We start from the raw sequence: 27,993 nt of genomic DNA on the forward strand, positions 1-27,993 counted from the left end.
CGTAGTTCATCTGACTTGCTACCCTCGGCCACAATAGTTATGAGTAGTTTTAACTTCCTTTACTACCAACATTTATAACACTCATTACATAAAAAGCATAGGACCACAACAGAAAGCGGACAATGTTCAAATACTGTCATTGACGCAAAACGTCAACAACACATAAACCATAATGCCATTTAACTTTAAAAATATGCTACCAAAACTGCAACCCACAACAATAAACATCCAAAATTTTATAATTCTCAACAATTAAATCATAATATTTTTTAAAAGATTTTTGTGACTTTTTTTCTGTGACTTTATTTCTGTGACTTTATTTCTGTGACTTTTTTCCCTATAAAATTTGTCCTTGGTGACTTTTTTCTGTAAACTTTTTACTTTCTCGTATATACGAAGTATAGAGAAAGTCTTGTAATCGTGCAAAAATAAAATCGACGTTTTACACCTCACTGATACGGAAAAACATAATTTTGCAATCTTGTCCGTATGTCTGTGTGTCTGTCTGTGTGTCTGTCTGTGTGTAAACACGATAACTTGAGTACCGTTACAGCTAGGTTGATGAAATTTCATATATAAGTATTTTATCAAAATCGTAATCCTGATCAACTTTTGAGCGATTTCCGAAAACCGGAAGTGGTACTTTTTCTATTTTGAATTTTTCAAAAGCTTATAACTTGAGTACTATTTCAGATAGATAAATGAAATTTCACATGTAAGTAAAAGATCTAATTCTCTACCTTCTATCAAATTTGGAGTAATTTCCGTTGACCGGAAGTACTAATTTACGCTATTTCCGATTTCGCAAAAAACGCATGTAAATTTATAAAGTACTAATAATATTGCGCACTATTATGCACATATTGTTTTGGCTTTCGCTTGGTGTGCAATTCTTTTTTCTATGAGATTCTATTCTATTTTTAAAAGTTTAAATAATTAAAAATCATGTCTATGTTCCAAGTTATATAAGAATATTCGAGAAAGTTTAGGGGAGATCACTCCCGGTTTATTTCCTAGCAAAAACTGACTTTTTTCTGTTTTTTTTCCTGTGACTTTTTTTTCCGTTCACCGTCCTAAACTCATGCCATATTTTAGCAATACCCACACACCAGCCCAATGATACTTTATACACACACCAGCCCAATGATACTTTAGATGTATCAGATATATTACTGCTCAACCCACACACCAACCCTCTGATACTTTAGATGTATCAGATATATTTCAGCTCCACCCAAGCCACCAATAACTTAGACGTGTCAACAACAACATTCTTGAAACGTTTGCCCCAAATGTTTGTCCCAATTAGTAGCTAAATAAAACAGGCTAGCTAGGCTAAACACGGGGAAGACGGGATACGCACAGGAGAAGGGGTGATGGGGGAGGTTGCTATCTCAGCCTAATTAAAAAGCACTTTAATTTTAGTTAAATTCTGTGAGGCTATAAATAACTCCAGGGCAGCATCTTTCATTTGAATTAGTTAGGCGTTAGCAGATGGCGTGTCCATTAGAAAGTGGATTGATTAAAACTAAAGTATTCTACGCTACATGTAATGGAGACAGCAAAGGTACTCGGATGTGGACATTTCGGCATGTCGGAAAGTGTAATCAACGCTAGCCACACACAAATACGATAAGGTAGTTTAGGTGAGGGTGTGATCAAATAGTTTGAAGATAATAGATTTAGACCAGTAGGCCTATACAGCCTTCCTATTCTTTCCATAGTGCGCTACTCTCGTAAAGAACATCAACGTGTCTTTTTTACACTAGTCTTGATGACGTAAGACACAGAGGCTATGACGCAAGAATTGGACCATGCGACAGATCCGACAATTTTAGTTTCACCTGTCCACGGCTTCACCCCTCGCTGTTTACCTGCTGGGCTAAGATTTGCCTGCTTTAGCCCCACTTAGCTGAGCCAGCAAACTGCAAGTTCCCCGGCCCAGACGGCGCTGGGAGGGGGAGGCGAACGTGCGAGGGCGGGCTGACGTATCAAATGCCGGACAGGGCGCGTGTCCGCCAGCGCGCGGTGACAGTGCACCCAGTGGGTTCACGCGCTTTTTCGCTGCCATCAGCGTTTCTTTCTGTCATGGCATCGGCTCCATTCATCCACTGGCTCAGTGCTGACTGGATAACACCACAGACCGACCACGGGAGGACGGCATTGCTGGTAATATTTTCTTTTTTCTTTACAACTTCTATGTTTATAAACTTGCCACAAGTAGGACGGCTTTAATTCTAGTTCTGTTACAAGTGTTAGCTAGACCTATATACTAGTCACTTTTTGCTACTTCTGATGTTACAAGTGTTAGCTAAATCTATATACCAGACACGTTTTTGCTAGTTCTGATGTTACAAGTGTTAGCTATACACCAGTCAGTTTTGTGTGTGCTAATTCAGAGTGCCACACCAGTCACGTATTTGCTAGTTCTGATGTTACAAGTACACAGCTCCAAACCAGACTTTTTAATGCCGGGACAAAAATTACACGTGGCATGTCGTGTGAGTTATAGGTGTTAGCATTGTGCAGCTATCGCACAATTTTCTCCTGTTGTTCCACAATCAAACGTTGTAGTTTGTACCGTCATTGTAAACACTTAAACGTCACTGACTGTACCGCATCGACTGTGCTGTCCGTCAAAACAAGACAGCATCAGTTTGTAACATCAACACAGCAGAACTCTCCAATAACAAATTGTAGGCCCGCTTTTACCCACTGTCATAGCACGCCACTGTGTACATTTAGATAACAAATCACATCTTCCATACGCATTTAGATAACAAATCACATCTTCTATACACATTTAGATGACAAATCACATCTTCCATACACATTTAGATAACAAATCACATCTTCCATACACATTTAGATAACAAATCACATCTTCCATACGCATTTAGATAACAAATCACATCTTTCATACACATTTAGATAACAAATCACATCTTCCATACACATTTAGATAACAAATCACATCTTCCATACACATTTAGATAACAAATCACATCTTCCATACACATTTAGATAACAAATCAGTTTTCATACACATTAAGATAACAAATTCCAGTTTCTATACACATTTAGATAACAAATCACACTTTCCCCACAAATTAATTAACAAATCAAACTTTCCTTACAAATTAATTAACAACTGTCACACTCCGCACAAATAATTAACGAAAACCTGACACCCTCCTCACAAATTAATTAAAGAACAAATGACACCCACCCCACTAATTAATTAACGAACAAAAACACCATCCCATAAATTAATTAAAGAACAAGTGACACCCTCTCCATAAATAATTAACGAACAAAAACACCATCCCATAAATTAATTAACGAACAAATTACACCCTCCCCACAAATTAATTAACGAACAACTGACAGCCTCTATACAAACGAATGCAGCATGTCCCAACTCCCCATGAGCCACCAAACGTCTCTAATTGTCCCATCACCCTGCTGTAACAGCCGACCTACCCCCTAGAAGTCAAGTGTATAGCATTGTTTCTTGTTGGCGTCCCAAACCTGTGTATACTGACGGCAGTAGCCGCTGACACAGGTAAAGAAGGAATGTTTACAAGACGTGCGGTCTAGGGCAACATGAGGTTTAAGAAACATCAAGAGACGTGCACTCAATGAGTGGTGGAAAAATGGTGCTATTGTTCGTGGAACAGGTGAGCAGGCGCTGAGATCAAACCACGAGAGGCAGGCGCCAGGGATGGGATCTATGGGTGGACTTGTCTTAAACCCTTCGATTCTGTGTCAATAATGACATTTGGTAATCACGATCACAGTTTTCAGCGTCAAAATCTTAGGTTAGTTAGATAAGAAATTTGATTTACAAAATTCAGCTGTTCGACTTTTTAAAAATGTTATTAAGAATTAATAACACAAAAAGATAAAGGAATTGGCAAAATACACATTTGCTGTAAAACACAAACGGACAGAGGAATGGACTAAATAAATGTTGCAATTGTGCTATGTATAATTGTCGAAACGTAGAAGAACGTGAATCACTGTTGAATCATTCACAAAAACCACTTCCGCATTCCACCCACCCCTCTCTGTAAAGTGCAACAACTCACCTGCCGCCCTCCACTGCTCATGTTCTACATCAAGTCTACACCTGATTGTTTCCCTTACTCACTCAAATATATGGGGATCAACTGTAAGGCAAGTCTAGATAAAACAAGGCACATTTCTCAAAAACAACAAGCAATCAACAAACGACACACACGCATAAGACTAGACACAACAAGGCACATTTCTCAAAGGTAATTATAAATGTCACTGTAAGGTAAGACAACGTGAAACAAACACGAGAAACAATTTAAACATACATGCCACAATTTACTTTTGCTCGTCGTAATGCGCTGTTTTTAAAATGTATACCTTTTCTGATAAATAGCAAGTTATTTAAGTTACAGTTAAGACAACTTTTGTCGTAATAAATTGCTTCTGTCTACCCTCCACTGTCTCGACAATTGAATCTATTTTCACACTGAAAAATCTATTTAGACGCTGGAACAACTGTTTAAGATTTACATTACCATATCCACTATATTGGCATTAATTTTAATTGTTTTGACTTCTCAGAAGTACGCAGTGTGATGTCTGTGTAGATAGAAAGTAGATCTAGTTCAGGGGGTCTCCAAACTTTTCAGTCCGAGGGCCGCATTAACTATGAAATATCAGTTCGGGGGCCAGAGTTTCTTTAAGACATCTCTTCGGGGAGGGGGCGCCCCCACCCTCCCGAAGAACGTCTACCCCCCCCCCCACGAAATATAATTTATATAGATATATTTACAAATTTCAAGTGTCCACCCCTACCCCCCACCCCACCCCCACGGAGAAAAAGTCTGGAAGAAACGCTTTCGGGGGTCGATAACACACTCGAGGTCCAAGTTTGCTCTAAAATTGTTCTTCACGTATTTCATTCTTGAAAATGTTTGTTCACACAGGTATGTTGTTTCAAAACTTGAAAGGTACTTTGATGCAGAACTTTTATTATTAGGAAAGTCTTCCTTGTGCAAAAACTTATGAAAATTAATCTGCCCTTCTTTGAACGTGTCTCTAAGGAAGTCATTTTCTTGCAATTCAATGACCTCCAGCTGCAGTTCATCTTTGCAACTGGCCACATTTGCTTCAAATGGGCTTTGAAGCAGTCTCACTTCTTCTGCCTTTGAATCCAAGTCAGAGAACCTACTGAAACTGCAGCTGGAGGTCTTTGATGATCATATGTAAATGACGTGGGAAATTTATTGGTTGCTTCAGCCGTAAATAACTTGCACTGCTGAAAGTGCGTCAAGTTGTTGGCCTGTACTTGTTCCAAATACATGACAAGTTTGAATCTGAAGGCCTTTAGGTGGGTGTATAGATAAGAAACTAGATTTCCCTCTCTTGCCGTTTTATGTTCAGAAAATTTAAATGACTAGTTATGTCTGCAGCAGAGGCCAATTTCTATACCCCATTTAAATGAACACAAGAAGTTGAGGTGGAACAACTGTCCAGCGACTCATCCATTGCAATTGAAAAATGGCGAAGCTTGCTTGCATATTTCGCTATTTGAGTCACGATGTTTTCACCAATGTCTGCAACACGGCGGGCAATGGTATTTGCAACCAAAGCTACATTTTCAAATTGTTTTGAATTTTCTGTGCAAAGCTCCTCAGTCACCTCTAACAACATTTATTCAGTGGACAAAAATATCGTCGAGGGTCGGATGAAATGATCTCGCGGGCCGCATCCGGCCCGCGGGCCGTAGTTTGGAGACCCCAGATCTAGTTTATTGTCAAAGATGTGTGGCCTTCCCAGTCAACCTATATCGATCTAATTTCGTCTCAAAAATGTTTTCAAGGGGGGGGGGGTGAGACTTAAAAAACAATGGGGGGGGGGATAGTTAAAATATATATTGTATATACTATTTTATTTTGGTCCGAGATGACTGTGGACATGTCCTGAGGCTATCATCCCTCCCCCCCCCCCCCCCTTAAGAGAGATGTCTGAAAACAAACAGAGTGAGTGGATGAACCAGCTCTACCAGTGTAGCAAGGCACGACCAGTGTAGCACGACACTACCAGTGTAGCAAGGCACTACCAGTGTAGCACGACACTACCAGTGTAGCAAGGCACGACCAGTGTAGCAAGGCACTACCAGTGTAGCACGGCACTACCAGTGCAGCACGACACTACCAGTGTAGCACGACACTACCTGTGTAGCACGACACTACCAGTGTAGCACGACACTACCAGTGTAGCACGACACTACCAGTGTAGCAAGGCACGACCAGTGTAGCAAGGCACTACCAGTGTAGCACGGCACTACCAGTGTAGCACGACACTACCACTGTAGCACGGCACTACCAGTGTAGCACGACACTACCAGTGTAGCACGACACTACCAGTGTAGCACGACACTACCAGTGTAGCACGACACTACCAGTGTAGCACGACACTACCTGTGTAGCACGACACTACCAGTGTAGCAAGGCACGACCAGTGTAGCAAGGCACTACCAGTGCAGCACGACACTACCAGTGTAGCACGACACTACCTGTGTAGCACGACACTACCAGTGTAGCACGACACTACCAGTGTAGCAAGGCACGACCAGTGTAGCAAGGCACTACCAGTGTAGCACGGCACTACCAGTGTAGCACGACACTACCACTGTAGCACGGCACTACCAGTGTAGCACGACACTACCAGTGTAGCACGACACTACCAGTGTAGCACGACACTACCTGTGTAGCACGACACTACCTGTGTAGCACGACACTACCAGTGTAGCACGCTACCAGTGTAGCACGGCACTACCAGTGTAGCACGACACTACCACTGTAGAACGACACTACCTGTGTAGCACGGCACTACCTGTGTACCAGGGCACTAAGAGTGTAGCACGACACTACCATGTAGAACTATACCATCCTTTGTAGCCCTCCTGTCCACGCCACTGTCACAGGTAGACCCATCTTTGTGAGCTTGTCAGAAGAAAAATAACTTCCGTTCTCGATTTGTGTTTAATAACTTTATTTTTCGGGGGAATGTTAACATTTCTATGTGACAGACTTGATTTGTTTATCTTGAAATTTGTTTATGGCTAGAGTGGTTATGGCAGTTAGTGGTAGGTTCAACTCATAAAACATCTTCAAACTCAGCTAATGACAGCTTACAGTATAGAAAACTGATGTCTGACCTAGGCTATCATTCCGCCACTGATGTCTGAACTAGACTGTCATTCCGCCACTGATGTCTGTGTCATTCCGCCACTGATGTCTGACCTAGGCTGTCATTCCGCCACTGATGTCTGACCTAGACTGTCATTCCGCCACTGATGTCTGACCTAGACTGTCATTCCGCCACTGATGTCTGACCTAGGCTGTCATTCCGCCACTGATGTCTGACCTAGACTGTCATTCCGCCACTGATGTCTGACCTAGACTGTCATTCCGCCACTGATGTCTGAACTAGACTGTCATTCCGCCACTGATGTCTGAACTAGACTGTCATTCCGCCTCTGATGTCTGACCTAGGCTGTCATTCCGCCACTGATGTCTGACCTAGACTGTCATTCCGCCACTGATGTCTGACCTAGACTGTCATTCCGCCACTGATGTCTGAACTAGACTGTCATTCCGCCATTGATGTCTGTGTCATTCCGCCACTGATGTCTGAACTAGAATGTCATTCCGCCACTGATGTCTGAACTAGACTGTCATTCCGCCACTGATGTCTGACCTAGACTGTCATTCCGCCACTGATGTCTGAACTAGACTGTCATTCCGCCACTGATGTCTGACCTAGACTGTCATTCCGCCACTGATGTCTGACCTAGACTGTCATTCCGCCACTGATGTCTGACCTAGACTATCATTCCGCCACTGATGTCTGACCTAGACTGTCATTCCGCCACTGATGTCTGTGTGATTCCGCCACTGATGTCTGACCTAGACTGTCATTCCGCCACTGATGTCTGAACTAGACTGTCATTCCGCCACTGATGTCTGACCTAGACTGTCATTCCGCCACTGATGTCTGACCTAGACTGTCATTCCGCCACTGATGTCTGACCTAGACTGTCATTCCGCCACTGATGTCTGACCTAGACTGTCATTCCGCCACTGATGTCTGACCTAGACTGTCATTCCGCCACTGATGTCTGACCTAGACTGTCATTCCGCCACTGATGTCTGACCTAGACTGTCATTCCGCCACTGATGTCTGACCTAGACTGTCATTCCGCCACTGATGTCTGACCTAGACTGTCATTCCGCCACTGATGTCTGACCTAGACTGTCATTCCGCCACTGATGTCTGTGTCATTCCGCCACTGATGTCTGACCTAGGCTGTCATTCCGCCACTGATGTCTGTGTCATTCCGCCACTGATGTCTGACCTAGGCTGTCATTCCGCCACTGATGTCTGACCTAGACTGTCATTCCGCCACTGATGTCTGACCTAGACTGTCATTCCGCCACTGATGTCTGACCTAGACTCTCATTCCGCCACTGATGTCTGACCTAGACTGTCATTCCGCCACTGATGTCTGACCTAGACTGTCATTCCGCCACTGATGTCTGACCTAGACTGTCATTCCGCCACTGATGTCTGTGTCATTCCGCCACTGATGTCTGACCTAGACTGTCATTCCGCCACTGATGTCTGAACTAGACTGTCATTCCGCCACTGATGTCTGACCTAGACTGTCATTCCGCCTCTGATGTCTGACCTAGACTGTCATTCCGCCACTGATGTCTGTGTCATTCCGCCACTGATGTCTGACCTAGGCTGTCATTCCGCCACTGATGTCTGACCTAGGCTGTCATTCCGCCACTGATGTCTGACCTAGACTGTCATTCCGCCACTGATGTCTGACCTAGACTGTCATTCCGCCACTGATGTCTGAACTAGACTGTCATTCCGCCACTGATGTCTGAACTAGACTGTCATTCCGCCTCTGATGTCTGACCTAGGCTGTCATTCCGCCACTGATGTCTGACCTAGACTGTCATTCCGCCACTGATGTCTGACCTAGACTGTCATTCCGCCACTGATGTCTGAACTAGACTGTCATTCCGCCATTGATGTCTGTGTCATTCCGCCACTGATGTCTGAACTAGAATGTCATTCCGCCACTGATGTCTGAACTAGACTGTCATTCCGCCACTGATGTCTGACCTAGACTGTCATTCCGCCACTGATGTCTGTGTGATTCCGCCACTGATGTCTGACCTAGACTGTCATTCCGCCACTGATGTCTGAACTAGACTGTCATTCCGCCACTGATGTCTGACCTAGACTGTCATTCCGCCACTGATGTCTGACCTAGACTGTCATTCCGCCACTGATGTCTGACCTAGACTGTCATTCCGCCACTGATGTCTGACCTAGACTGTCATTCCGCCACTGATGTCTGACCTAGACTGTCATTCCGCCACTGATGTCTGTGTCATTCCGCCACTGATGTCTGACCTAGGCTGTCATTCCGCCACTGATGTCTGTGTCATTCCGCCACTGATGTCTGACCTAGGCTGTCATTCCGCCACTGATGTCTGACCTAGACTGTCATTCCGCCACTGATGTCTGACCTAGACTGTCATTCCGCCACTGATGTCTGACCTAGACTCTCATTCCGCCACTGATGTCTGACCTAGACTGTCATTCCGCCACTGATGTCTGACCTAGACTGTCATTCCGCTACTGATGTCTGACCTAGACTGTCATTCCGCCACTGATGTCTGTGTCATTCCGCCACTGATGTCTGACCTAGGCTGTCATTCCGCCACTGATGTCTGACCTAGGCTGTCATTCCGCCTCTGATGTCTGACCTAGACTGTCATTCCGCCACTGATGTCTGTGTCATTCCGCCACTGATGTCTGACCTAGGCTGTCATTCCGCCACTGATGTCTGACCTAGACTGTCATTCCGCCACTGATGTCTGACCTAGACTGTCATTCCGCCACTGATGTCTGACCTAGACTGCCATTCCGCCACTGATGTCTGACCTAGACTGTCATTCCGCCACTTATGTCTGACCTAGACTGTCATTCCGCCACTGATGTCTGTGTCATTCCGCCACTGATGTCTGACCTAGACTGTCATTCCGCCACTGATGTCTGTGTCATTCCGCCACTGATGTCTGACCTAGGCTGTCATTCCGCCACTGATGTCTGACCTAGACTGTCATTCCGCCACTGATATCAATCACGGCCATCCATTCCCTATTCCTATCCGAGCGAGAAGTGTATCTTGTCCCGGCCCAATAAGTCAAGTATTCACCACAGAGGGGAGGAATTTCAAGACATTCCAGAGCCGGGTTGATCTCGTTATGCAACTATCAAACAACACAGGGTTGTCTAGGGCGGGCCGATCAAATAGTGACGTAACGGCTTCAAGGGTTGGCTTCTCTATGGCCGACTTGAATAAACCAACGTTTTAAAAACTGAAATATGAATCGGCCACCAACGTTTTTATCTTGCTCTAAATACCTGCTAAATACCTGGAGGAATTTGGCGAGACAGAAGGAAAACAATTAGGTCGAGTCCATTAAATCAATGTCATAACTTGCATGTTCTAAAGCTCGCGTCATACATTGGTAAAGATATCAAGAGGCCATTAAATCAATGTCATAACTTGCATGTTCTAAAGCTCGTGTCATACATTGGTAAAGATATCAAGAGGCCATTAAATCAATGTCATAACTTGCATGTTCTAAAGCTCGCGTCATACATTGGTAAAGATATCAAGAGGCCATTAAATCAATGTCATAACTTGCATGTTCTAAAGCTCGCGTCATACATTGGTAAAGATATCAAGTGTCCATTAAATCAATGTCATAACTTGCATATTGTAAAGCTGGCGTCATACATTGGTAAAGATATCAAGAGTCCATTAAATCAATGTCATAACTTGCATGTTCTAAAGCTGGCGCCATACATTGGTAAAGATATCAAGTGTCCATTAAATCAATGTCATAACTTGCATATTGTAAAGCTGGCGTCATACATTGGTAAAGATATCAAGTGTCCATTAAATCAATGTCATAACTTGCATGTTCTAAAGCTCGCGTCATACATTGGTAAAGATATCAAGGGGCCTTAAAACGTTAACCCTATAATTGACATAAAAATGCATTATGTGTTCTGTGTTTTGAAAGCGTGTTCTGCAGGGGTGTGTGATAGGTTAGCGTGTGTGTGCTGTGTTCAGATGTAGAGTTTTAATTGTGTTTTACTGCAATGTGGTGTAAAATTTCTGGTATAAATATGATGAGGAATAGAACTGTTGTATTATGTGAGATAATGCACGTAAAATATCGTGATTGTGTAGGAATAACTATTGTATAAATAACATTGTTACATCACCAGAATCTTTAAAACAAACTGTATGCATCGCCTGTATACAGCCAAATCTGTTAGGGAGAGGTTAGCTTATAAGTAAAGGGTCCCAACTATACGTGACATCTACCCGAGGAATAAGTCATCAAATGACAGTGAACTGACAATGTCAGACAGTATAAAGCCACGTGACGCCATCTGTCACAGCAGGACGATGCGCATGACAACATCTCTATAGTCACTGAGCGAGTGACAGAGCGGCTCCACACAAGGATCTGTATCTGGGCAGATCTTCATGCTGCTTCAGCTCCACACAAGGATCTGTATCTGGGCAGATCTTCATGCTGCTTCAGACACAGCCAACACACGACCAGATTAGGGTCATACCTCACTGCTCTCGTTAGCTGATAGCTGTAGACTAGTGCAACCACTTTTATCATCAGTTTGTATACTGGTGCAACCACTTTCATCATCAGTTTGTGTACTGGTGCAACCACTTTCCTCATCAATTTGTGTACTGGTGCAACCACTTTTATCATCAGTTTGTGTACTAGTGCAACCACTTTTATCATCAGTTTGTGTACTGGTGCAACCACTTTTATCATCAGTTTGTGTACTGGTGCAACCACTTTTATCATCAGTTTGTGTACTGGTGTAACCACTTTCATCATCAGTTTGTGTACTGGTGCAACCACTTTCTAGCTTGATACACCATCCCACCGATTTACTGTAATCTATGCTACATACTTGGTATTTCAAAGATTACATACTACTAAACTAGGTGAGTTGGGTCGCTCTAGAAATCATATCAATACATTTTATGAACATCGCTTTTATTTTTCGTTTTATAACTAGAGAAAATGTTTATTTTCTATTTTTTGTGTGCATTTCAAAGCTTGATATTTGATAGCATCATATAGTTACTTTTTTTTTCTCCCTAGATTTTAGTATTTAGATACTGTGAAGTTAAAAAAAAATTTATTCAATATCTAAATGTAAAAAACAACCAGTAACCGAATTATTATTTCAATTGTTTTGTTGTGCGTATTAAGTCAACACCCTAAAGAATTACAAGAACCTGCTTAATAATCTATCAGAAGCTTCCTATGATAACTCTTAACTGACAACAATTGCTCCCTTTTAGACTCGGCGTTTTGCAAACATCCGTGAGCCCAGCTCACCCAATTGATCGAGTGATCGCTACCGTAATCTTCGATCTTCTTCAATTTTAACGACTAATTAAATATGTCAATAGATTGAAAAGCACATATTCTTATGTAATCAAAACTTACAAAATCATTTACTGCAGTAAATTATTAAAACTGTGTTTTGTTCCCGTTTGATCAGATGGTATAGAAGGCGAGTAAATAGAGGACCTGGAGAGGTGAACGTTTGTGTACAGGATCATCAACCATTCCTCAGCCATGGAACATTCAGCGGACAGCTCAACTTTACCAGGATGGAGGCATATATGTATGTCCATGTGCCTAGTTCTCTCAGGATGGGTACTGGCCCTTGGCTCAGGGGAGAGAACCGTGTCGGCCAGCACCCAGACCAGCCTCTGCTCATACACTGTCATCGTCAACGAGTTTGACGTGTCCAAGTGTCCAACACTCAGCGACACCGCTCAGGCCGACGGCGTCGAGTTCCAGTCCCGGAAGTCGGAAACCGGAAGCAAAAAAGATCTCCAAAACCCAAATGCTCAAGTTTTTAGTAATATTCAACATAATTTATACCACGACAAGAAATCGGATTATAGGACAGATAACGCGCGTAGCAGCAGCGGCAGAACTAGCGACAGTCAAGACGCATCGAACTTAAGTCTGTTGGTTAAAGATATGGAAGCCAAACTGTTGGACGAGATGGTTCGCAGCAGAGAGCTCAACTCAACCATCTCGCGACACGAAGCCATGCTGAGCAGCGCTGAAAAGATGCTCGAGTCGTACAAGGCCAACTTCAGCAGCGTGTTCAGGACTATGATGCAGATGGAGAGGAAGCTGCAGCAACAGCGCAAGATCAACAAGTCGCTGAACAAGAAGCTGGCCAACGTCATACTCGACGTGGTCGAGGTCAACAACGTCCTCACACACAAGCTGCCCACAGGGGACGCCACCAAGAGCAGCAAGAAGTTCGCGGTAGAGAGCAGTGCAGGCAGCAGGTCGTGTCCCGGGATAACGGAGGGGGCCAAACAGTACAAAGGTGAGTCAAACTTTCGTGGTCCCAACAAAGGTGAGTCAAACTTTTGTGGTCCCAACAGTACAAAGGTGAGTCAAACTTTTGTGGTCCCAACAGTACAAAGGTGAGTCAAACTTTTGTGGTCCCAACAGTACAAAGGTGAGTCAAACTTTTGTGGTCCCAACAGTACAAAGGTGAGTCAAACTTTTGTGGTCCCAAAAAAGGTGAGTCAAACTTCCGTGGTCCCAACAAAGGTGAGTCGAACTTCCGTGGTCCCAACAAAGGTGAGTCGAACTTCCGTGGTCCCAACAAAGGTGAGTCGAACTTCCGTGGTCCCAACAAAGGTGAGTCGAACTTTCGTGGTCCCACCAGTACAAAGGTGAGTCAAACTTTGTGGTCCCACCAGTACAAAGGTGAGTCAAACTTTGTGGTCCCAACACTACAAAGGTGAGTCAAACTTTCGTGGTCCCAACATGGTGAGTCAAGCTTTGTGGTCCCAACAAAGGTGAGTCAAACTTTGTGGTCCCAACACTACAAAGGTGAGTCAAACTTTCGTGGTCCCAACAAAGGTGAGTCAAACTTTGTGGTCCCAACAGTAAACAGGTGAGTCAAACTTTATGGTCCCAACAAAGGTGAGTCCAACTTTGATATCTTCTTCTTAGACAGCAATTACAGCGCTTTCAGTGGCTCATGTTTTACACTGTGCGGTTGATGTTTAACGTTGTGTGGCTCATGTTTTACACTGTATGGCTCATGTTTTACACTGTGTGGTTGATGTTTAACGTTGTGTGGCTCATGTTTTACACTGTGTGGCTCATGTTTTATAGTGTGGCTCATGTTTTACACTGTGTGGCTCATGTTTTATAGTGTGGCTCATGTTTTACACTGTGTGGCTCATGTTTTTACACTGTATGGCTCATGTTTTACACTGTATGGCTCATGTTTTACACTGTGTGGTTGATGTTTAACGTTGTGTGGCTCATGTTTTACACTGTGTGGCTCATGTTTTACACTGTGTGGTTGATGTTTTACACTGTGTGGCTCATGTTTTACACTGTGTGGCTCATGTTTAACACTGTGTGGCTCATGTTTTACACTGTGTAGCTCATGTTTTACATTACGTTATAATGTACGTCTCGCTTTGTTACGTCCAAACTATTCGAGAAAGCCACATTTAATACCCATGACTTAATTTTACGGCCGTCTACTTAAGTGAATTTTAGAAGTCTATTATTATTAATCCCCTCTAGCAGTTAGGATGATGTCAATACGCTGTCGCTTTAGATCTGTAAATGTAAGTCAATAGAGCGTAGCCTTAGACATAAATTGTGCGGTCTTATTATATAGACATGAATGGTGCAAGATGTAGCCTGACGAGATACTTCATCTAATCCCAGCTAACTAGGTAGGCTGGCTGTTGTTGCCGTGTTACAGCTCAGTGAAGATACCTAGATTGTGCAATATAACAACGACGTCCCATCGCCAAAACGTAAGCCGTTTAGAGAAGGAAAGCAAGTAGAATCTTGTACTGGTTGATGATGTAGTTTAACTGTCAAGCCTATAACTGTATAAGATGACGCGCATTGGTTTCCGTCCTCAGTTGGTTGGGTTTGCTGTCCTGTCGGCGGTAGGTTGGGTTTGCTGTCCTGTCGGCGGTGGGTTGGGTTTGCTGTCCTGTCGGCGGTGGGTTGGGTTTGCTGTCCTGTCGGCGATGGGTTGGGTTAGCTGTCCTGTCGGCGGTGGGTTGGGTTTGCTGTCCTGTCGGCGGTGTGTTGGATTTGCTGTCCTGTCGGCGGTGGGTTGGGCTTGCTGTCTTGTCGGCGGTGGGTTGGGCTTGCTGTCTTGTCGGCGGTGGGTTGGGTTTGCTGTCTTGTCGGCGGTGGGTTGGGTTTGCTGTCCTGTCGGCGGTGGGTTGTGTTTGGAGCCAATGTTCACCTCTCCCATTACCGCCGTACCTGTTTTCGCCAGTGCCAACAAGTGTTGGCTTACCTGACTTAACACCTGTTGAGCACCGTGGCACGTTTCACGTACCAAATAGTTGTAAACACGAGCTTGGTATTTCACGTTTGTAACTTGAGGCCCAATGCCGTGTGCCAATATTGACACGAGTAATACCCACTTACTTGATTCCTAAAATAGCATTACTTCAATTGTAAATGTGTATAGTTAATTTAAACAACAAATAAATAACGTGTCGGTGGTTAAAAGACTTAGAAACATCCAGTAACATATTATTTTCGTCACTAAAACGTGCTTGAAACAGCTCTAAAAGGTTATTCTACATATTGTTACGGGGAAAGCACTCCTTTCTTCACAGGACAACCGTAAGATGAGAGTATCAGTTCCCCGCTAGGCGAGATGGTTATCTCTCTGTAGTTCGGTGACGTCTACATTATGACGTCTGCATTCCCGCCGTCAGTCAAAAGGGGCGCTATTATTAGAAAGTCGGTACATCGTCAACAAACATAGTCTACATCACGAGACATTTGTTTTGATCATTACCTTAATGATCAGAGCCAATTAAAAGTCTTATGCCGGACGAGCACTCGGACATGTCTAGAAAGATGGCGGCCATGTTGGAGAACAATGTAGACCGTGTTATGTCACATGTGGGTACTCGAGCCCAGGCTCGCGGGGAGATCATCTTGTTTTCAAATGTTTAGTCACGTGATAGGGCTGCTCCTGTCTCCCCTAGAGGGAACTACTTCACTTCACCAAGCCCAACATTTGACAAATCTGCACGAAGCGGACTTAAAAGCAAATAATAAATATGGCAAGTTGAATAAACTTCAACGGGACACAATTTGATGTTACTTCTACTCGTTCTACTGAGAGATAACAGCGAGTTGATAGAAGTACTAGTGGTCAAGGTATGAGGCGGGGTAACATCCGGGGGGGGGGGGTAACATCGGGGGGGGGGGGCTACCTCAAGTAGCTGGGCCGCAGAAACAGAGGGAAAAAAAGAAGTCCATTTAAAGCTTGTAGCTTATGTCATTGAAAATTAAAAGAAATATATCTGGTTAGGAGGTGGGGGAAACGAAAGGCTGCCGTGTCGAGATGCCTCTGGGTTTAAAATAGCAAACGTCAACCGGTGACAATGTTATTTACAGGTAGCAAATATCAGACGGTGACAATGTTATTTAGTTACCAAAGACACTTTTAATATTTGAATATGTAATTAAAACTAGACAAAAAATTAGCAACATAAAAATAGAATTTGAAACAAGAGAAGACATTTCACACGATAATAAACTTACCCAGTCAGTACCGACCCCCCCCCCCCCCCATCCCCCATATGAGGCTACAATAGGACTGTCATGGACAATTGTCCCAGCTCTAAAGGTCACAGGCAAGTTCTGTCACCAGGGCAATCAATCTTATGTTACATGCCAACCAGGCTTTGTTACATGCCAACCAGGCTTTGTTACATGCCAACCAGGCTTTGTTACATGCCAACCAGGCTGTGTTACATGCCAACCAGGCTTTGTTACATGCCAACCAGGCTTTGTTACATGCCAACCAGGCTTTGTTACATGCCGACCAGGCTTTGTTACATGCCAACCAGGCTTTAATACATGCCAACCAGGCTTTGTTACATGCCAACCAGGCTTTAATACAAGCCAACCAGGCTTTGTTACATGCCGACCAGGCTTTGTTACATGCCAACCAGGCTTTGTTACATGCCAACCAGGCTTTGTTACATGCCAACCAGGCTTTGTTACATGCCGACCAGGCTTTAATACATGCCAACCAGGCTTTAATACATGCCAACCAGGCTTTGTTACATGCCAACCAGGCTTTAATACATGCCAACCAGGCTTTGTTACATGCCAACCAGGCTTTGTTACATGCCAACCAGGCTTTAATACATGCCAACCAGGCTTTGTTACATGCCAACCAGGCTTTAATACATGCCAACCAGGCTTTGTTACCTGCCAACCAGGCTTTAATACATGCCAACCAGGCTTTGTTACCTGCCGACCTGAACGAACCAATACACAGAGCTAGTGGGCTCAGTTGAAACAGGCCATGCCTATTCCCAAAAGGGCTCTAGTACTACATAATACGCTGTGGTACAGTGTACGAGTACTGTGGTACAGTGTACGAGTACTGTGGTACAGTGTACGAGTGCTGTGGTACAGTGTGCGAGTGCTGTGGTACAATGTACGAGTACTGTGGTACAGTGTACGAACATTGTGGTACAGTGTACCAGTGATGTGGTACAATGTACGGGTACTGTGGTACAGTGTACGAACATTGTGGTACAGTATACGAGTGCTGTGGTACAGTGTACGAATGCTGTGGTACAGTGTACGAATGCTGTGGTACAGTGAAGGATCAACTAACATTGTACACACATTGTGTTTTAGAATTTAAGTTAATTAAGTTTTAGATGCGGAAAAAACCCATATAAAACAAAAAATTAGATAAATTGTCTGAACTAGCATAGATCTATCATTTAAGAAGTGGTGTGAGAGATGATTAGAGGGGGTGTGTGCGATCATTACATCCTTGCAGGATGACCTCCCAACAACAGCTGGACGGCCAATGTTATTTCAATAGCTCGGGTTTCTGTAGCTCAACATCAAGGTCGTCGCTAACAGCGCTCAATGCAAACACATTGGGGGTTTAAATAGGTCTTTAATGGGGCTGTGGTTGGGAGATCTCGAGTTGGGTGGTTGTAGGATTTCGGGTTGTGTGGGGGTTGTGTGGTGGTTGTAGGATTTCGGGTTGTGTGGGGGTTGTGTGGTGGTTGTAGGATTTCGGGTTGTGTGGGGGTTGTGTGGTGGTTGTGTAATTTCAGGTTATGTAGGGGTTGTGTGATTTCGGGTTGTTTTTGCCGTACAATACTCTTGTTTAGACTGTACGTAGTGTTACCTGACGGTTAAACCTTGCCCCACCCGCCACTCACCCCCCCCCCCCCCAGCAGTCACAGACAATTGAATCATGCAGGTATTCAGACAGGAAACTTGAGCTGATACCAGACCTAGACTGTGCTAAGGTGCATTAGACTTCACACACGGCAAGTGACGTGAAAAAAATTACAGCTTAAAAAATGAGCGACAACAGAAGCATATCCCTTTTTGTAATTAAAGCTTTAACACATCTGAATATCTACCAGACAAAACAGCTTTTAAACAGCGCGTCTATCTATCAAACAGAAAAGCTTTTGAACAGCGCGTCTATCTACCAAACAAAACAGCTTTCGAGCTGTCTAAATATCTAGGCAAGAAAAGCTAACCGAGAAAAGATATCCCCAGTGAGAGAACAAAACGGTTATGCCACAAGGTCGGCCTAACCTAGCAGGCGAGCATGTTGACTGTCAAACAGAGATATGTTTGTACAGTCGTCTGGTCTGGCCGGTGCAGTCTTCCTCCCCCCAACTAACCACAAGGTAAACTACGGGGTGTCATTGTGCATTACTTCATTAGCAAAGTTTGAAAGAGTCACTAAAGCCGTCTAAACAAAATATTTTTACAGCACTTCAACTTCAGGTGACCTTTAATAGAAAGGTGTGAAGCTGGAGCGCTTCTTGGACGAGTTGGGGACGTAACCTTGTCAGCCCAATGCGCGGTATACAAGAAACAGAGCTCGTTTTTGGTCCTACATTGCACAAAGCTGGTTATGGCAACGTATTTCGAGATATTACAAGAAATTTCTTTTGAGCTGTAATATCGCGAGGTAAACAAGCTGTAAAACCATGTCCGGCTTACAAAAGAGTTCCGCCGATAGAGCTAAACAGAGCGAAAAGCGAGGCCACTCGGGTAGCTACTACCCGCCCTCTTGCTGCTGATGTCAGCCTACTAGTTCCCTGTGCAGGTCGTAAAAATACCGGCATCCACGCCACTCTAAAAGCATAAATCAGCAGCAGGTATTGAAAAACAGACGGCAACGTAATTCTCTGAAGGCGTCTTTATAGGACCACCTACAACATCTTAGCACTTCAAAAAACATTATTAACAAAGACACTTGTATTTGATTTTTCGCACCGTTTTTCAGCAGGGGAATAACTGTATTGATAAACACAAGTTTTTCCCTTAGAGTTGAACCATGCATGTATACCACGTCGTCAGCATGGGTGTAATCCACGTTCATTTCCACTGGGTTACACCCCAACCTCTGTGTACTAGATGTCATCACGTGACCAGGGCTTCTGGCGGTGACTAAAGCTAGACGTAGATGTTCTGGCGGTGACTAAAGCAAGACGTAGCTGTTCTGGCGGTGACTAAAGCAAGACGTAGATGTTCTGGCGGTGACTAAAGCTAGACGTTGATGTTCTGGCGGTGACTAAAGCAAGACGTAGCTGTTCTGGCGGTGACTAAAGCAAGACGTAGCTGTTCTGGCGGTGACTAAAGCAAGACGTAGCTGTTCTGGCGGTGACTAAAGCTAGACGTTGCTGTTCTGGCGGTGACTAAAGCTAGACGTTGCTGTTCTGGCGGTGACTAAAGCTAGACGTTGCTGTTCTGGCGGTGACTAAAGCAAGACGTTGCTGCTGGAATTTTTAAAGTATGACTGCATAAAATTGTAAGGCGGTAGTTGTAGCCAATAATCTCTTATCTGTCTTCACTGCGTTGTATCTGTCTTTATCCTGTTAGTATCCGTCTTTATTTCGTAAAATCAGCATTGATTGCGTTTTATCAGTCTTTCTTTCGTTGTATCAGTCTTAATTTCATTATATCCGTCTTTATTTCGTTAATGACCTGGAAGATGACACCAAGAAGATTGGATACACCTGGGGACAGTTGGAGAGACAAGCCCAGGACAGAGACGCCTGGAAAGCTCTTGTCAGCGGCCTATGTCCCAGGAGGGACGACAGGCAAACCTAGCCATTTCGTTATATCAAAGAAAGAACGAACGTGCTCGTGGGCTCAAGTTGTTGGCTCCAAGAACCATCGATCACAAGCAGCAAAGACAATTTTGAATCGAGTGGGGGGAAAGCAACATTGAAATCGACAATCGCCATTAAACGTGAAACAGGAAAGCGATTTGACCTTCTGTAAACATCACTTGAACATGAACTCTGACCTCTGACAAAGTTGTGCTATGATATGAAAAATGCCCTGTAAACTGGTGCTCTCTCGATGTACGACATAAACCAGACACCAAGAAACTAGGCCAAGTACCAACATGAGTCCTGTAATGTCCCAGGTCACATCTAAATATAGCTACGTCACTGAGCCTGGCTGGGCGAGCAGCTCACCTGCAAACGCTTATATGTCACCTGTAAACAAAAGAAAGCGAGTTTTGTGTGAGCATCGCGCGATGCACGTGCGGCATGTTTGTAATTTAAACTGGTCTTTAGATGGTCTGCTGGTCCCCTGCACGGGTTCAGGCTGTTCAAAGACCTCCGTCTGTACTTGATTGTCTTCTATATGAGTCACGTACCAGGTTCCTTAGGCTAATACACTGACCACACGAATCAAAGCTTGTTCATCCACATTCAAGTATACAAGTTAATCATATGCTGGTCATTGTTATACAGTCGGCTCTGTATGGCTCTAGACTCACTAATGACGGGTGTACTAATGTCACCATAACCGGGGAGACGCGACCAAATGTCAATGCCCGCTAGATTGCCCGTGCACGCTAACAGCTCAACCAACCTATGTTGTCGTGTACGTCATGCCAAGGGGATCCGCAGGTTAAATTCAAGCTTGACACGGTGCCGACTCACACACCAGAGGATGATTGACAAAACTGACTCACACACCAGAGGATGATTAACGTGAGAAATTAACGTCTGTTGATGCTAGAGATTGTATGATGAAGTTGACTACACCAGCAAACGTGCAACCACGTGTCACTGCCAGCACCCTAGATTCAGCCTGACCTTGACATTTATCTAGCTGCCATACCTGCATTCGGAACAAAATTAATGTTCTCATCTTTAAAAAAAATAATTCAAAGCATAAAGACGCAAATAGCTCGTCTTAAATAGCACAACCCAAGGTCATGGTATGAAACCAGGCATGCAAAATATTATTGCTGGATTAGAGGGGGAAATTTTAAAAAAAACGAACCGCGAGGTCAGGAAAAATAATTTCCCTGGGTGCTAGAGGCAGATAACAGGCCCCACCCACAGCTCTGGTTTCACAACTTGTAGCGGCGGTGAGTTCTGCTCAACCTCACCAAAATATGAATCAACTTGACGGTAAATCGTCTCTAGCTTACCACAAATGCTAGCCACTGGCCTAGACAATGTCATGTTCACATCTACAACACCACGTGACTTATAGTATCGACTTATTTTACTTACATTATCCCTTCTGAATTCTCTCTCTATTTGTGTGTATATGCGTGCGGGTGTTTAAAGTACATTCGCGCCATTAAAATCTATAATTCGGTAAAAGCAAATGTTTGAAAAAACGTGAGATAAACCTCCATTAAGTATCAAAGGTTTGTAGTTGGTGCGTGTGTGTTTACATTTCAGCCAAGGACACGGCTCACCAAGCGAGAAACGTATCAGCCACCCCCATGGGGGCAAGAATTTTGGTTATGTTCCAGTCCTTGTTTTTTTTTAAATCCTCGTTGGAAGATGCAGATCACGATTTGAATAACTCGTGAATCTAGCGAGGTTGTGTGGGTTCAGATCATACGCTCATATGCAAGGTCAGCAACTTGTTCCGGGCGGGTTATGACAACCCCGTATGCTTGTTAAATAGCTCTAAGCAATAAACGAGTCATTTTTTGTAGTGAGTTCTCATCTTATGGAGTCAGATATAGCGTGGCCCAGCTCAGGCTAGCTACTAGCCAAGGCAACTATTCAGCGTTCAGAGTCAGATATAGCATTCAGCGTTATGGATATAGTGTGGCACTATTAAAGCAAGCGACCGACTTGAGCCAAAGCAATTCTCCAGTCTCACAATAAGCCAAATGTCTGGTTTAAATCCAGGATCTGGCGTGGCCCCTCTTACAATCTGTCTCACCATTGGATTCTGTATTTGCTAATCCCGTCAGACCTCTGCTATCTCCCCTCTAGATGGCAGCGGCAGAAGCATAACTCTGCCATAACCTCTGCACCTTGTCGCCACAACCTACCACTGAAGTTTGATGGGACGTTAGCCTAATGTTGCCAGTGAATGGAAAGGTTTTGTCTAGTCTAACTTCATTGATAGAAACTGGATCACGTGCCTCGCATAGCGACCATTTCATACATTCTCACAAGCTAGACAAATTCCAGTTATTTAACCCATGGTTTGCTAAAATAGGTTTCTCCCTCCACCTAAACAGGTTTTGAAAAGCTCAGAGATTCAAAAGCTCCCCGGTCTGGTATAAAACTGACGGAGGGAGAACCTAACAACTAGCATCCACTGAGGCGGGCACCATGTCGTATAACTGGCCTTTTGTTCCTGGCGAGGGAAGGGATTGTATTAGAAGACAAAGCCTGCTGTAGATGGCAGGGATTGTATTAGAAGACAAAGCCTGCAGTAACCACCAACAGTTGGTGCATCCTGGCTAATTGTAAGCACAGGTGGAATAACGTCGGTGCACGGAAGGAAAGGTTGCCCTGAGTACACCACCCACCTCTACAGGACTTGGTCACGTGATACGGTGATACGGTGCTAGAGTTCACTGCAAGACGTGACAGGTAGACTCGGTCACGTGCTAGAGCGTACCCAATGAAATGTCTCAATACAAGTGACCGTGTGTTTGGCTACACAATCAAGTGACAGACATTTGACTGAACATGACACACACCTACTGTAACAACAACCTTCATTGAGCCTGGCAGGTTAGTTATGCCAACAACAACAGCAACTCATGGCACAAGTGTAGGAGGCCACAGACCGGCATTAGGCGGAGTATGGTTGGGGCTAACCCATGAACCGCTAATCAGTCCTATCATTAAACCGTCTAGACGAGAATTACAGTCGCCAGGTTTAATCGTCGACCACAACTGCTGACGTTGACCGAACTCGGAAACTGTGCAACTAGGGAGGGGCTGGATATGTTCAGGGAAATGTTTCATACAACAAATACATTACATATACATGTTTGAGTGTATGTACATCCATCCTGTTTACTCATGACAATCCTATCGAGCTGGTTTAAAATGTTGTTAATGTCGGTATTGCCAATACCCCCAAGTGATTGAACCAATCCTTAAGTTAATCATCACTGTACGTCACATGTGTGGCTCAGCCTTCACGAGAGAGAGGGGGGGGGGGGACAGGACTGACGGAGAAAGTCTATTACAAGCTTCTCGCCGTCTTAATTAAGGTGCTGACTAGAAGCAATGAACCAACTCCGGGAAGATTAACGGTGTAATGGATATACAAGTGCCTTTACCGACTTAAAACATTAACTTCAACATATTTCCTTTAAACGGCTTTAGAGCATAGGTAATTTGATCTAGTGTTGACCATATTCTAAAAATAATATGCTAGAGCAGTTGCTTATCTTCAGTGTCTCTTGGTAATACTATTTCTAATTTATATTCAGTGTTTCTTTCAGACATTTTTACTTAGGGGGGTGGGGGGAACTTGAAACTTTCGGGGGGGGGGGGGGGCGCATTTAAACATTTATATTTCAGCGGTGTAGAAATTATTTATTTTTCTCATTCGTTTGAGGGGTGGGGGGCGTGTTTCGGATGAGCAGTGCCTCCATCCCCCTCCACCCCCCAACCCGAAGATATGCCCGAAAGAAACTGTAATCCTATCCCCCTGGCCATATGTTCCTCGCTTCTATCTTAATGCGACTTGAGTGATCAAATACCTTCATCATTTCGTGTCTAACTTTCCTTCACGGGATTTCTAACTGAAACCATACGCCAGTTGAGAAACTTTTTAATCTAGTTGTCTACACTGCCTGCACCTTCCAACTTCCTACACCCTTGTCCAAGAATAATACCCACAAATCAGGTACTCGTGCACTTTAACAATCGGGAGATCGAGATATATCTATATCCTCAAGGATTTTCTAAAAATAGAAACTGAACGCGGTGATAGAGCGGAACAGAACTAAATTGTCTGTAACAGTCGTCAATGCTCGTATTCCAACCAGGCAAAGAAAAATAAAGCATCTAAGGGAACTCCAGACTAACGCTTACCTGTCAGATTCTACCTGTCTTTAAAGATTGGTATCAGAGTATGTGTCCACTATTTGCAATGTATTTGTAATGTTGACGTATCAGTACCCGTCACATACGTGATGTTTACATGTTTTGTTGTGTATTTATATCGAGGTGTATGGTAGTAAACAACTTCCATAGAGAGGGCAGAGAATTAACCTTTAGACCTTTGACCTTACAGACTGCCTGGAGATCTACGAGGCCGGCCACCGGCGCAGTGACGTCTACTACATCAAGCCCCTGTACACGGGCTGCCCCATCCCCGTCTGGTGCGACATGGACTCGCCCAACGCCGGCTGGCTGGTCATACAGCGGCGCAAGGACGGGACGGTCGACTTCCGCCAGCTCTGGGACAAGTACAGGGCCGGTTTTGGTGACGTCAGTGGTGAGCACTGGCTAGGCAATGACAACATTTTCCTGCTCACCAACCAGGGGCGGTACCAGCTGCGAGTGGACCTGTGGGACTTCTCAGGGAACAGGGTCTACGCCATCTACTCGAGTTTTAAAATTGATGGTGAGTCAATGACGGTTGGTAGTGAAATAGTCTAAAAGTGCAACTAGTTAATTGATTAATGATATTACATTTTAGTCGTCGATGGGGCAATTAACATTTTTTAAAGTAATTCTGTCACTGACTTAATGACGCCAGATTGTATCATGTACCCATTTATAACAGTGTAAACCTTGTGTCCGGCAGGTGAGAGAGACGGGTACCGGCTCCACATCTCAGGGTTCAGCGGCAGCGCCCAGGACTCCCTGCACAACCACAACAACAAGAAGTTCTCCACCACGGACCGCGACAACGACGCCCGGCGGGAGGCCAGCTGTGCCCAGGAGTGGGAGGCCGGCTGGTGGTTCGACAACTGCTGGTTCGCCCTGCTCAACGGACCCTACCACAACAGGAGCGACGTCTCCTGGAGGGGCCTGGCCTGGAACCACTGGAAGAGGGAGCAGCTCAAGGCATCGGAAATGAAAATTCGTCCGCTAGAAGTCGGACAGCCTGATCCTGACGATTAGAAGAATTCCCGAATGACATGTACACTAGGTTTTAAACTGCTAGCAAGTCGAGCTCTCATATGCTTAGCTTAGTTGAACATCTACAGGCATGAGTTTATTAAACAGAGATACTTTGGGTATTTGTACACTAAATTAAGCTTACATATTCATCTACCATCTCGACGATGTTTGTCTTTAGAAGACGAGTATTCGTGTAAGACTTGCAGAAGTTAGACGCTTATGTCAGCTAATGTGTTTGTTACAGTGCAATCAGCTGAATTATAATTCTTAGACTTAGTCATTACACATGTTTCCAATAGGTAAGAGATAATTAGACTAGCCCATCTTGCCAAATGATCTCAGAGAGCCGTCGACCTGTTGCTATAGAAACTAAAGATAGGACGTGGTCAGCTGACGGCAGACCCTGTCAATGTACTCAGTGGCCGCGAGTGTTCCGCTCGTGTGACTAGACTAGCAAACGAATGGCTGATTGGTTGTTTGATTCTACTGCTCGTGCATCATATAACAGCTGTAGTAAAAAAAATGTACGCTTTTAGGCTACAAAAGTAAGAATGTAAAGTGCGCTTTTAGACTGTTTATATAACAAATGTACAGTACGCTATGGTGCTCTATGATGTAGAGTACATCTATTGTGTGTGAAATGGCCATAGGACGGGTGTGCGTGGACAGCATTTGTGTTATGAAGAGAATCTGTGGACATGAAAGGTGAAGACAACACGTGACATGAAATGCTCACGACACTCGTACTTCATTGTGTATGGATCACTCATCAACCGTTCAACTGTGTGTAGTTCTTCCATGATACCAGTTTAGTGAAAAATGTTTCTTTCTACAAAGCCGAATCCACGCAGTTTTTGGCCATTATGCAGCTTTATATTAAATTAGAATCTGCATTAAAAGACAGGTGTCCTGTCGTTACAAGTCTTGTGTAATGCTAGCTCATTAAATATTGTGAATATGCACATATTTTTATGTCAAACTGTCTATGACCATGGGTGGCTTCCCTTTCGGTAGGTAAATTTCTTGGATGACTTCCCCTCCCGACTTTTAATATGTTTTTCCTGCAACCATCTGGGTCAAAGTATTTGAATACATTTGACATTGTTCATTTCTTACAATACACTTGAACTTTTAAAAACCTGTTTTTAGACGTTCGGATGTTGCTATTCAGGACGCTACTGAACCCATCCAGTAGAACGAGTTGTCTGGATGTAGTTCTTAGGGAACATCATTACACCACACAAGGGGGTGTGGGCTTGCACACTTGAGGCTTAGGGTATGGGGCTTAACCTACGGGGCTTACACGCTTGGGGCTTACATGTGTGGGGCTTACTGCGCGGGGCTTACACGCGCGGGCTTCCATGCGCTGCACTTTAACTCCATGGTTTATTTATGGGGGCTTGTGTTTTGTAGGTGAGGCACGAGGTGTTGTCAAACAAATAGAGCAGAAGATAGAATGGAGACCAAAGAATGGAGACTAGCAGGTGGTTCGTGTAAATAGAGATGATGCGGGGGGGGGGGGCTTGCTTAAGGGTGGGGATGGCTTGCTTTGGGGAGGACTTACATGGGGGTGGGGATGGCTTGAATGAGGGTGGGTGGGGTGGGTTATATGGTGGTTGGGTGGCTCACATGAGGGTGGGGGTGACTTAATTAAGGGGGAAGTTGGTTTGCAGAGGATTGGGTGGGGGTAGGTTATATGGGGGTTGGGTGGCTCACATGGGGGTGGGGATGGCTTGCGTGGGGTGGGGTGGGGGTAGGTTATATTGTGGTTGGGTGGCTTGAATGAGGGTGGAGTTGGCTTGCAATGGTGGAGTTGACTTGCAATGTGCAATAGAACATGGACAAAGGTTTCAACTTGACTTTAAAACTCCCAACATTCACTTGTTTATTTACATAAGGCACTGATAAATCGCCTATACACAGCTGTTGGAGCACTGAACGCCGTATTTCCAGGTGAAATAATTGAAGTAATTCAAGTGGTGATAAAAGCGACGGTTCTCGAGAAGTCACTTGGGATGCCGACACAGGGCAGAAGGGTTGTACGGGGAACACAAGACGCCTTCATCTCGTGTTCAAACTAATGAGACAATCAAGAGTCAGCTGACTCGGGCTAGCATAGACCACCCACCTATGAGACAATCAAGAGTCAGCTGACTCGGGCTAGCATAGACCACCCACCTATGAGACAATAAAGAGTCAGCTGACTCGGGCTAGCATAGACCACCCAACTATGAGACAATTAAGAGTCAGCTGACTCGGGCTAGCATAGACCACCCAACTATGAGACAATAAAGAGTCAGCTGACTCGGGCTAGCATAGACCACCCACCTATGAGACAGAAGAGTCAGCTGACTCGGGCTAGTACAGACCACCCACCTATGAGACAG

At 44.3% G+C, this 27,993-nt stretch overlaps 2 protein-coding genes across 4 annotated transcripts in view; one reads left to right on the forward strand and one right to left on the reverse strand.

Moving 5' to 3' along the window:
• Positions 1-27,993, reverse strand: part of LOC131928653 (protein disulfide-isomerase TMX3) — a 61,787-nt gene that overhangs the window by 16,476 nt on the left and 17,318 nt on the right. The gene's annotated exons all lie outside the window — the stretch shown is intronic.
• On the forward strand, positions 1,936-26,839 carry LOC131928633 (fibrinogen C domain-containing protein 1). 3 transcript variants are annotated; one of them, XM_059284707.1, is made up of 4 exons: positions 1,936-2,169; positions 12,691-13,542; positions 24,771-25,103; positions 25,287-26,839. In XM_059284707.1, exons 2-4 carry the CDS (start codon positions 12,768-12,770, stop codon positions 25,604-25,606), a joined length of 1,428 nt encoding a protein of 475 aa, XP_059140690.1. In that variant the 5' UTR covers positions 1,936-2,169; positions 12,691-12,767; the 3' UTR covers positions 25,607-26,839. The 3 variants fall into 3 exon arrangements, with proteins under 3 accessions (XP_059140690.1, XP_059140704.1, XP_059140695.1); XM_059284721.1 differs by lacking the exon at positions 1,936-2,169 and adding an exon at positions 3,565-3,680; XM_059284712.1 differs by lacking the exon at positions 1,936-2,169 and adding an exon at positions 11,992-12,124.

This window comes from Physella acuta, unplaced genomic scaffold (assembly GCF_028476545.2).
Source record: "Physella acuta isolate Inbredline_101_S28 unplaced genomic scaffold, ASM2847654v3 ptg000091l, whole genome shotgun sequence".
Lineage (NCBI taxonomy): Eukaryota > Metazoa > Mollusca > Gastropoda > Physidae > Physella > Physella acuta.

Coding starts and splice junctions, on each gene's coding strand:
- LOC131928633 (XM_059284707.1), top strand. CDS start 12,768: ATGGAACATTCAGCGGACAGCTCAACTTTACCAGGATGGAGGCATATA. Junction 13,543..24,770: donor GGGGGCCAAACAGTACAAAG/GTGAGTCAAACT, acceptor TTGACCTTACAG/ACTGCCTGGAGATCTACGAG. Junction 25,104..25,286: donor CTCGAGTTTTAAAATTGATG/GTGAGTCAATGA, acceptor TGTGTCCGGCAG/GTGAGAGAGACGGGTACCGG.